This window comes from Mycetomoellerius zeteki, unplaced genomic scaffold (genome assembly GCF_001594055.1).
Source record: "Mycetomoellerius zeteki isolate Tzet28-1 unplaced genomic scaffold, Tzet1.0 scaffold182, whole genome shotgun sequence".
In the NCBI taxonomy this organism is placed as follows: domain Eukaryota; kingdom Metazoa; phylum Arthropoda; class Insecta; order Hymenoptera; family Formicidae; genus Mycetomoellerius; species Mycetomoellerius zeteki.
Window position 1 is genome coordinate 1,773,861 of NW_017256778.1, and position 12,083 is coordinate 1,785,943.

At 33.1% G+C, this 12,083-nt stretch overlaps 1 protein-coding gene across 1 annotated transcript in view; it reads left to right on the forward strand.

Moving 5' to 3' along the window:
* LOC108721714 (sorting nexin-8) overlaps positions 1-11,782 on the forward strand; it is a 22,715-nt gene extending 10,933 nt beyond the window's left edge. The window contains 8 exon segments of the mRNA XM_018446397.1: positions 4,206-4,338; positions 7,147-7,337; positions 7,500-7,573; positions 7,575-7,609; positions 8,280-8,739; positions 9,844-10,060; positions 10,331-10,519; positions 11,510-11,782. Of these exon segments, the coding sequence (XP_018301899.1) occupies positions 4,206-4,338; positions 7,147-7,337; positions 7,500-7,573; positions 7,575-7,609; positions 8,280-8,739; positions 9,844-10,060; positions 10,331-10,519; positions 11,510-11,593 (1,383 nt within the window). The 3' untranslated portion in view covers positions 11,594-11,782.
* Positions 11,783-12,083: the final 301 nt, after the last annotated feature.

Consider the following 12,083-nt stretch of genomic DNA (forward strand, 5'->3'; position numbering starts at 1 on the left):
GCGGTTAAGGTTTTATGTATCCATATCTTAAAGCATTATTACAAATACATATAAAAATTTCATAGATTGTTCTATAAATTAGAGTATCTGTGTAAAATATTTGAGTATATACACTTTTCTTATTGGTTTAAAAGTTATTTAATTTAAAGTTATTTAATTTAACCTAAAACTGCAACAAAATACATATCATTGCACTGCATCATTGACTGAACGCAGCCAATGGTTGTGTTCAGCAGAAAAATCAGCTTCACAATTTTTGTAAGATTTTTTAGTATAATTGATTTATATATTTAGATTTAGCGAAGCTTGAGAGGAATCTGCTGAACACAGCCATATATTCACAATCCTGAGAATAAATTGCGATCGATCGCTAAGTAAATAATAAACAATTTTTCATTTCATCAGTCAAACGTACGATAATTATCTTCCTCTTAGACACTTCTGTGAGAATAAACATTTAAACGAGACGCGTGTCGGATATGTGTATAGTTTCAATCGTGTCGCCGTCGTGTTACAACTCGCGATGGGATGTTTGAGCATCATCTTTTCAGATTACATACCTCGGATACGCAAATGGGAGATGATGACGAGTTGCGGCCTGGTTGATTCAGTGGCTGCGCATAATTATCTCGCGTAGAGATGTTGCGTGACAGCGAGCGCACACGAGCTCTCATTACACAGACATCGCATACCTTGTTTCACGTGCGTCCTTACACACAGATATCTGCCGCTGTACTCGCGATTGGATCGAACTATTGACACGAATGTCAGCTCACTCCCACGTCCTCGACAGCACCCTCGTCTCTCCTTTCTAAAAATAACCTCTGCGAAGAATGCAGGAGTTATTTTTCTAAATGAACATACGTAATATTGTACATCACGAAGAGAATGATTTTTTGCTGACGTATTTAAAAATTTAGTTAGGTATGGTCCAACAAAATTAGTTTCAGATATATATCTAGCTAAATTTTTAGATATTTCAGTAAAAGCCATTCTTTTCGTGTACCAAAGGCATCAATCTACGATTCTATAAAAAATTCTCTAACGCTTTTCTCGTATTACGAATTATATAACGAATGTAAATTATGTAACTGATCATATAAAAAAATTGGGTCAATATATATATATTATCCGAGCACTGCGAGGACTGTTGAATTTTTATGTAATTCCCATAGTAACGCTTTAGCAATGCCCTGTGTTGCGTGACTGTGACAGATTTCCTAATCTAAATAGTCGTCAACTTTAACAACTATATTTCAATATGTAATTTTATTGATTTTTGAGCTGCGGTAGCTATGGTTGAGGTAATATTTTTCGCAATAAGTTCTTCACCGAATTAATTTAGGGGGGATTATTTTCATATATAGGAATGTCCGAATGTTTCAGCTCCTCATCATATTTATATTATTAGCGTCTCAGATTGATTGTGGTTAATGTCCGAATGTTTCGGTGCAGTCACATCTGAGATAATTAAAAATTTAAAAATTAAAAATATATATTATATTCATAAAACATCTAACTGTGACCGATTATTGGCGCTCTCAAACGTATGTATACATTTACGTTATACATTTACGTGGTCGGATCTTAATTCTTATTGATAATAATATTAATTAATGCCTAGTAAAACATAATAATAGTAATGCCCAGTAACGCTCACCAATGTCTAGTAATGCCCATTGCATTATTACTCTGTAATTCCTACTGATTCTCAAGTAATGCCTCAAATAATTCCCTCGGTTATTTACCTCTCGGAGCACTGTTGTTCATTTCTTTCTTTTGAATCTTATCGCAATTATGATAACAAGAAAGCATTCTTGCGTTTGGCATTCCAAGCTCGCGGATAGGATGTCTTGAGATAAGGTTTGGTGCGATACTGCTATCTCACCTCTCTCTCACCTGTGTTCCATTATAAACCTGTTTACTCAGCATATTAAAGCGAGAATTTGAGTATATCCCACATACCTGCTCACATGTTATATTAAATAATAATAAGTGATCTTTCTTCGTTCTCTTGTCCTTTTGTTCTTCTTTCTTTTTCTCTATATAATAAATGGAAAGAAAGATTTTGAATTATCTAAAAATGTTTAGCTAGATACAGATTTGAAAATAATTTTATTGGACCATCGAAATAATCATGTAGGATGCTTATGCTTATGCATAATGAACAATACTGCAAAAAGTTTAAACATTTAAGTAATTAGCTTGAGCATCCTACATAATTATTTTGATAATCTAATAAAATTATTTTCAAACCTACATTTATAAGCTAAATTTTTAGATATTTTAGCAAACCGTTTTGTATACATTCCACATAGTACAGATCTCCAAGAGATATCTTAAAGACACATCCAGAAGATGTCTTTTTCAAGTCGTCCTAAGGACATGTACAGTACGTACGTTCCTCGGCTAAAGTGTGTTGTGGGATACTTTTTTTTCTCTTCTCTATTTGAGACTCCTCCCTGTTCCCTATGAATATTTCCGCTTGTACTTCTTCTCACCGATGTCTCTGTGTCCCGATTGCCTTCCTCGTTATTTGCGAGCTCTATCATATTCTTCCGACGAACGGAACATGCACTCGTGCATGCATGATTCGTGGCTCGTGCGATGCGAGACGACTCGCCGATTCCCGTTGTTTACTCACAATTCGCACATGCAGCTAAAATGGGGAATCTATTACTGTCTCAGGCTTTCCTCTTGGCTTGAACTTGATTGGCGATTAAGGTTTAACGACACTCGAGAGAGCAACGAGAAAGCGAGGGTGCTTGCAGTGGCGTAGACAAGACAGCCTGCTCTTTTCGATTGCACTTTCTATGCTCATCTCTTTTTTTCTACCGTAAAACGTTAGTCGTTTCACCGTAATCATACCTCCTCTCCTGTTCGAAGTATGAATGATATGAAGTCACGTATATTTACGCTGATTTAATTTTATTATTATTTATTATTAATGAAAGAAATACTGTATCTTTTATTCTACTATAAATTATTATCAATGCAAGACTTACAATTGTAGAGACATAAAAATTAAGTCATGCATTTTTCACATCTCAAATTATGGAATAATAAAATTATAAAAGAAAAGAAGGAAAGATTTTTGTTCTTTATATTTACGCTTCTGGATGCACTTTTGTATTCAGCGTGAGTTCACATGCACTCGCGTCCTCCGTTCATTGCGGTTTCTTTGAGTACGTATGGGCGCAGGCGAGGGGACAAAGGAGAGAATTTACGCTTGCAAGCAGAGGGGCAATACAGGGACACCGAGAAAAGGAGAGACATATGAGTGCAAGAGGATGGAAGTAGAGGTAGAATGGTGCGGCAAGGTAGAAAAATCCTCGGAATGTAGTTACTTTCATTTATGGCCTAATCCTTAGGCTTCTCTCACAAAGAGTTTACCGTTGTACCGTTACTCGGGTACGAAGTCCACTGTGTATAGAAAGAACGGTTTTGGTCAAGAGTATCTAAAAATTTAGTTAGATACAAATCGCTAGATACGAAAATAATTTTGTTGCATTATCAAAATAATTATGACGCTCAAACTGGTTGTTAGAATATCAAAACTTTTTGCAGCATTGCTCATCATGCACTGTTAAATTCGTGATGTTAAATTATATTCAATTTGAGTTATTTTTAATCAGTTCTATAGGTCGCCACTACTTCCACAATATGTCGTTATTTAACTAAAACAATGGAAATAATTTAGCTCTCAAGGAAATTATTAAATTTGATTCAAATTTGGTTTATTATTATTTATTAAGTATATGGGCCAGTTTCACCAACGCCGATTAACGTGGTTTACTTTGAAACTAACCACATTGCAGAAATGGATTGATTTACATTTTAATACACATGGAAGTTAAAAATAATAAAATATTATTTTTTTTACTCAAGGAATTGGGTTACCATTGCTCCTTTAATATCTAACGGTGTGCTTTTAAGTTTCCTACATAATTATTTTGATGGTCCAACAAAATTATTTTCAGATTTGTGTGTCCAGTTAAATTTTTAAATACTGCAGCAACATCATTCGTGTATATACAATCGTTGGCGCTTTTTTGAGCCGTGTATCTTCCCTTCGTATCATCGCTTCGAATTACTTGTGACTTTTGAGAAATATTTTATTTATTTATCTCTAGTAATATACATATATATAAATCAAATATGCTCGAAACGACTCTTTAAAACGTTCCTTCTCTATTCGTTCTTAGATATGGAAACTTGTGGACAGCAAGACGGGTTATCTCACAAGAAGCGGATTGTATAAGGGTCTCGCTCTTATCGCCTTTGCTCAACAGGGAAAGCAACCGAGCGACAAGCTGCTGGAAAACTCTGAATCCCAAGGTTAGTAAAATTTTAATTATTACTCTCCGATTTGTTGAAGTATCAGGCGCATAATTACTCTTGCATACTAGACACGATAATCGGCGATATTCAATGAAAGCTTTGTTTTTTCACACGTGACGATGTAAAAGAAAACTTTCATTGGATACGGCTCTTCATTCATCGCTTATCGCGTCCAGTATGTAATACGCATAAGTCTCTAAAAAATATTAAAACTTTTAATTCGGTGAGTTATTTGTGCTTATTTTATTTATTATTTTGTCAATATTTTGCCAAAGAAAGTTTTGTGAATAAAAATATACTTAATAATAGGTATTTTACAAAACAAATGCAGATGTAAAATTGAAAATTCCAAAAAAAAGTTATTTTAAAGAAAGTATTTTTATCAAGAAATTATTTTATCATTTTTAAAAATAAAGGCTTCACTTGATTTTTCTCGCTACGCTTTTGTGTGAAAAAATTTTAACGATGGTAATTGTGACCGAAGAAATTGTTAAAGCGTATAATGAATATGATAAGCCGAGCACGGATAAGAATTTCGCATTCGTACTAAACTCGCTTCATACTTTTTTTACAGTAATTCTCTTACGGTATCTCTTTTATAGCTTAAGTAATTTGCTTCGCAAACAAGAGAAGCCATATACATAGTTTTCCGTGCCGTTAACACAGTCCGTATATAGACTGCGATGAAAGTAGGCCTTGAATAAGTCTATTATCAGACAGGTGTTTAAATAATGCACAAACGTTCTTCTGCTGCATATCAAGAAACCTGTAGGCGTTGCCGGAGTCATTGACCGGCAAAATCATTGCCGTTTTGCTTATCGCTAGGAAGTTGCGTACTATATATATCATGATTCAAGAAAATTACATTGCAACTTTCCGTCGAAATATCGTTTACTTGCGTGTGATGTATATATTTGTTTTATTGTTAATTGTTATTTGTTAATTTATTTATTAGCTAATTTATTTATAAATAATTATTTATTTGTTTAAAACAATATATTAAAAAAATAAATTTTAATATCATGTGTGTATATACTTGTTCCATAAGTTAATATTATATTTTTTTCACATGTTTCTCTATATATATCAATATAATATATTAACTCTCATTAATATTCCTTCAATATTTACTTGGAAAACGATCGTTTTATAATAATTGACATTTGTTATTTTTGCTAAAATTTACATTTTTCGAAAATTCTTGCATTTTTTGCTCGACAGAAAATTATAATAAAATTGAACAACTTTGATATGAAAATATAATAACCAATTTTGTGACACGTTCTTATTTTAAAAATGCACAATATGATCACTTTTATTATACAGCGGTGAATTATAAATGCACGAAACGAAGGCGGCTTTATGAAAGTCAAGTCGTGAATGGTAAAACTGTGGGAACATAATAAGCCTGGCTGTACACAGCCAAGGTATGTCAGCTCACGGAGTCAGGAGACTCCTTATCGAGGTTACGACGACGATGATTATTTGCCAAGGTGTAGGAACTACAATGCCGCGAGATCTTGCTCGTCTCGTAAAATCGACGAAGTAGTACACGTCGGAAAGAATACGAAAAGAGAGGATACGCTCTTCTTCCTTCTTTCTTAAATGATTATTCGATTTATTACCGTAATTTTGATTTTATCTGTCAGTATTGCGAAAATAGACGGATCTGATTTAGCGATATCAAAAAAGTGGAGGAATTACTGGATCTAGTAGCGTTTTACATTTATTCGCACGCGATAAAAATAAAACAATGGAATACTGAGACACTTGCAGTAAAAGAAAAAGAGGCAAAGTGCAATTAAAATGAGAGAAGTCAAGATATATTTATAAGAGATGAAGATAAAATAAATACTTTTAAAAGAATATGCTTTTTGATCCGTTTTATATATTAAACTTTTGTTTAATTAAATCATGCTTTAATAAATTTTACTTTTACAAAAAGTACAATTAAAATGAGAGGAACAAAAATATAGACGAAACGAAATAAATATTCCTGAAAAAGTATGCTTTTCAATCTGTTTTATTAAACAGATTTTGTTTTATTACATTGTTACTTAATTAAATTAATTTTAATTAATATTACTTTCATAAATAGAGCCAATATACAATTAAAACGAGAGGAATAAAGATATTTATTACGAGACGAAATAAATATTCCCAAAAGAATGTGATTTTCGATTTTTTTATATATCAAATTTTTACTTAATTAAATCACTTTTAATAAATTTTATTTAAATTGTAAATAGACAAAGTGAAACATTTCATTTGTATATTTAATCGTGGATTATGAATATAAAATTAGTAAAGATTTGAAAAAAATACACGATGAGAGATAAAAAAAAAGTATATGAGAGCATCGCAAAAGAGAGTATATTTTCGAAGTCCAGAAACGTTCGGTCACTCTTTTTCATACTTGAGAGGAGTTTAATTCGTTGAACTTAATGTATATTAATCAAATTCTATTGGCTAGTACACGCAAAAAAATTTGCTGTTCCAGCTAGAACCATAGCTGTTTTTTGTATCTGATAGAAAATTATGTATCATATGCATAGAATTTATAGCACAAATCTAAATTCTATTTCTGTCATCTATATGATTAGGTACAATACGTATCCAATATCGCAGTACTTGCTAGAAATTTATCTATTTTAGCTATTTTCCGTACTTAGATAATTTTCGCTATAACTGCAAGATCACTTTTTTGAGTGTAAGTAATTGTGCAACTTTCGTCTCCGCTAAATACGGCCGGGTCAGTGGCAGTCAGAAAATCGCATCGTTCACTCGAGAGGATCTTATTCGCAGAATTACCCGTCCCTGTTCTGGGAGATCTGTCGGAAGTGACGCTTTTGGCGCAGAGGCTACACCGAGGCAATCCCGCAAAGCTGAACCACACGTACTCGGACATCTGTAATCTGGACACTATCGAGGTCAACCTCGTTCCTGAGAAGAAGGGCATCTTCCTGAAGCACGTGGAGTATCAAGTCACCAGCAAGGTATTACCTGCGCTCACATTTCCGTCCGTAGAAACACGAAAGGACGTAGTGCTATTATTTAGATTGCTTTAATAAAACCTTATCTAGATTCTATCGTAGCGAATAAGAGAATTACACCGCGAAGAACGTGAGCTCACGCGGATGAATTTCATGTTTTTTTAGAGGTTCAATTCTGTGGTCTACAGGCGTTACAATGATTTTGTGTCGTTGTACGATCTCCTCTTGGCACGATTTCCAGATCCCGAAGTTACCACCGAAGAAAATCGTCGGAGGTGAATATTCACGCTTATACATAATTGAACATAAATTCGAAAAAAATTATATAATTTTGTAATTATGAAAAAAAGAACAATTTTGCCGAAGTATCTTAAAAAAATTAGATACATAGCTGAAAATAATTTAGTTGACTATCAAACTAATTATATAGGAAGCTCGAGCATAATGAGTATTATAAAAAATGCTGCAAAAAGTTTTAATATTCTAGCAATCAGCTTCATCGTTTTATATAATTATTTTGATGATCTAACAAAATTATTTTTAGATCTCCTAGTACATTCCTGGTAAACACAAAATAATATCAACGTTATAATTTCATACTCAATAATGTAACTGTTACGTAACTGTGTTATACATATTGCATTTATATTGTTGAGTGTGAAATTATAACATTGATTAGATTTAGCTAATATTTTGAATTTTTTTTACTCTCTAAATTCTTTAAAGTGAATCTCATTTTGAAAAAGAATGGCTCAATTTTCAATTTTTAAGAGTAAAATTTCACTTTTTAGAATGAAATTCACTCTAAAAATTTTAGGGAATAGCCATTCTTTCTATATAGGAATTTATTTCTTTGTAGCAATCGCAATGCTACAATGATACGATTGATAACAGCAAATATTCTCTAAAGAATCTGATTTTTTTTTTCATTTTGCCTCGTTGCAGCGGACTCACAATTTCTCGAAGAGAGGCGGCGTTCTCTTCTGCGGTTTCTCACGCTGATCGCTCGCCACCCGGTAGTGAGCGAAGATCCAATTGTGCAGTTCTTCTTCACATATACCGGTGACGAGACGCAGCACAAGATCCGCGATGTGTTCAGGCGCGTGCCAGACGAATTTGCCACATCCGAGCTGTCGTCGAGGGCGAAAGAGCTGATGCCGCCCGAGACGCTGACCGAGTTCGCGAATAGCCGTGATCAGATACGCATGATACTCCTCGGGATTTCCCGGCTGAAACATATCGCTGACAGTTTGGCGATCAGATCGCACAATTATGCGGTGGACATGGCCGAGCTGGGCAACCAGTTGAGCACTCTAGCTGCGGAACAACACGGCACCGGTACTTGGGTCACCGGTGGTTCCAGTCTTTGGCAAGACATGAAGAAGGGCTTTCACGTAATCTCAAAGTAAGAGTCCGATACCGATAAGAAAAGTGCGATTCAGATTTCATGTTATCTTTATTATGTAATTATTGTGTTTTTGCGTTATAAGAATTAGGTTTCGATAACGAAGGTACTTGAGATTTCACGCTCCCATTACATGATACACGATCTATGGTGAAAATCTTTCTCAGGATTTTTGAATAATTTTATAACTTTTTAGAAAATTTCTCAGATTTTTTTATATTAATTGGGAGTTGGGACATTTTCTAGAAGAAGCCGAGTCTATATCTTTTCCAGAATTTTTACATAGGATATTTTAGAATTCATATATGTATATGACAAACTCTAAGAAAAGACGTAGACTTCCTTAAAATTTATGTATTTCAATTTGTATAAAAATTCTGTCAAAGCAAAAAATTTTTATCAGATACAATTGAGGGGATTGGCGGAATAAAAAGGCACAATTCTACTCATGTTCTTTTTCCGGAAAAGGAAATTAACGCAAATAAAGAAGAAATTGATGTTGCTTACATTAGTTAAATATGAACGTGTTTTGATTGTCCTGTGGTGATGAAAATGATATGATCTATGGAAAAAGAGCATAAAAGTGATTTAAAATTATTAATGAGATTTTTACCAAGGATTGAAAATGATACAACAATAACGTGTTTTCATTACAACATATTTATGTTAAAAAATCTTACGAAAACTCATCAGATGATGATTGAACATTATTTCAATTTATTTTGTACAAGTAAAAGTAAAATGTATTTCATAGTCTTTCCTTTCCGTCGATTCTTACAATATTATGATCAATATTCGGAAAAAGGGATTAAGTGTATTTTTTAAATTGCAAATAACTTTTTAAATATTGATCATAATAGAAAAATATTATAATATATAACTTCTCAAAGACATTATATAAATATACATTTAATACTGTTCCCATTTGTGGTATAATAACAAAGTAACAAGTTATTTTAATTTTTATCAAAATCAAAATTTTATAATTGGGCCTTTCCGCCCATCTCCTCAATTGTTCTCTTCATTTTTGGATTATTTATGTATTTTAGAGGAATTTAATCTTTCGTGATTGCTTTTAATTGTAGAATAAACGTTAAATTTTAGAGAGTTCAACCTGCTGTCAACTAGAGCACTCCAGCAAGCGGTCAGAGAGGAGACCATGGTCTGTGAGAGGCTTAATCTCCTGCTTGACATTTTAGTCGCACACAGGATGTTGTGCGAGAGACACGAGCGAGGCGTCAGCGCCGATCATCAACGCGCTCTGTCTACGATGCTATCTCTTAAGAAGCGGCAGATGCAAGGCGTTATTCGCGGTACCGATGTATGTGTCTACTTAAGATTTACAATATTAGTCAGTAAACCATGTTCCGCGCTCATCACGCGGATTATTAATCGGCGCGGTAATTGTAACCAGCAGTCGCAATTGTATAATTACTCGTCGAGGCAATATAATCTGTGAAATCGCAGAGATTCGCCGTTGTAAGGAGTAAGCGTAACTTCCTGCGATCTTACGCAATCTGTCATAGTTAACGAACGCGCGGTGCATGTTCATTTCGCGAAGAGTGCACGCGATTTTATCGTATGCTCACAGGCCGACACTGTCGAGTACCTCGAGAACAAGATGGTCTCCCAGGAATCCGTAATCGCCAACGTCGAGCTGAGGAATTGTTTCTCGTTACTCTGTCTGCACATGGAGACTCAGCTCGTTCACGCGCACCTAGAGATACTTGCCACCGTGCTGCAGAGTCTCGTGAGCGTGCAGATCCGTGGGCATTCCGAGGTAAATATCATCAGTCCTCGATAATTTAAGTATTACACTTGTTAACAAAATTATCGCAGTACGGAAATTTATGTAAAAATTTCGTAAATTTTGAATAAGCATAACTCCGTGAAAAATTGTCGTATTTGAACATTTTTTGAACAGTAAAGTCTTTAAGGAGTTTTTAATAGATTTATATATATATATATATAGTTTATTCTTCTTTTTGCCATATTTTAAAAAATGAAGACGTATTACGTCTCCAAAAAATTGCATAATTTGATACATTCTATGGGCTGAAATGAATTTTTTTCGCAAATGTCATAGTGACAATTTTGTCATTTGCTTTCCGAATAATAACTGGAATAAGTTTAGAGTAAGTACTATTAATATTGTAAGTACTAATAGTACTTACCGTACTCCAGTGAAATTTTGATATAAATTTTTCTGTTGCGATAATTTTGTTGAGTGTATATTATTATTATATTATTATAATATTGTCGCATTTATATAACAACGACATAACTTAATAATAAACTAGATTAAAAAAAAAATAAGTTTGAAATGTTTTAAAATTTGTCATTAAAATTTTGTAATGTTAATGTTGAAATGCAATTTTTTTTTATAACAACTAATTGTAGAGGAATCAAAGTGTTTCTTTATGCTTTCATTCTTTTTCTACAAGTAACTCGAAATAACAATTTTTTAGTTATGTCGTTATAGCAAATAAGCGTTATATTACTTGTTGATTAACGAACGTGTTCATTTTGCAAACGAACGCAAACGAACCGAAGAGGTCTCGGTGAGTTGTTGCACAATATTCTTTTACATCTACGAAGTTTTCTTTTGTATTTTCTTTTTATCTCTGTAATATAATATACTCTACTCTGTTTATTGCGCTATATTGTTTTCTGCTATATACATGCTAAGCAAATATCTTAGTGCTAGAACACACACGCATACATCATCGGATTTGCGATGGAAATTGCTGATGCAAATGTTTGTTTACAGTTGGCTGAAGTGTGGAAACTAATCGAACCGACGATTACAAAGTGTTTACCCGAGAAGTTAGCAAGTGGGTCCAATGGAGGATAGCACAAGAATAGCAAAGTTTCGTATATATCATGCGTTGCCAAATAATTGATAATCGAAACTTGTATACAACTCCCAGTAAGCTTGACTGTTGATGATCAATATGCCGAAGACGGGAAGAAGAAAGACGTGCAAATTTTTTAGTCGTTCCATATAATGATTACATAGATTTTATATCTATTTACCAGAGAGATGGGCATTATTTGAAATAAATGCATTAAAAATGGAAATATAAAATGCAAAATGCCTATTTGTATATTTTTTTCAAAGAAGGAATCACGTTTCATTGCTTACATTAAATAAAAAATTATAACAGTAAAAAATATTAAGAATAAGAATAAAAATATAAATATAAGATAAATATTTAAAAGTAAATATAAGAATATAAATATTTAAAAAATCATTTTTATTTTGAAAACAGTTTAATTTTGAAAAATGTCTATTTTCTCTATTTTTTTCTATTTTAAATAAGTTTCTAAAACTCATTTTTTAA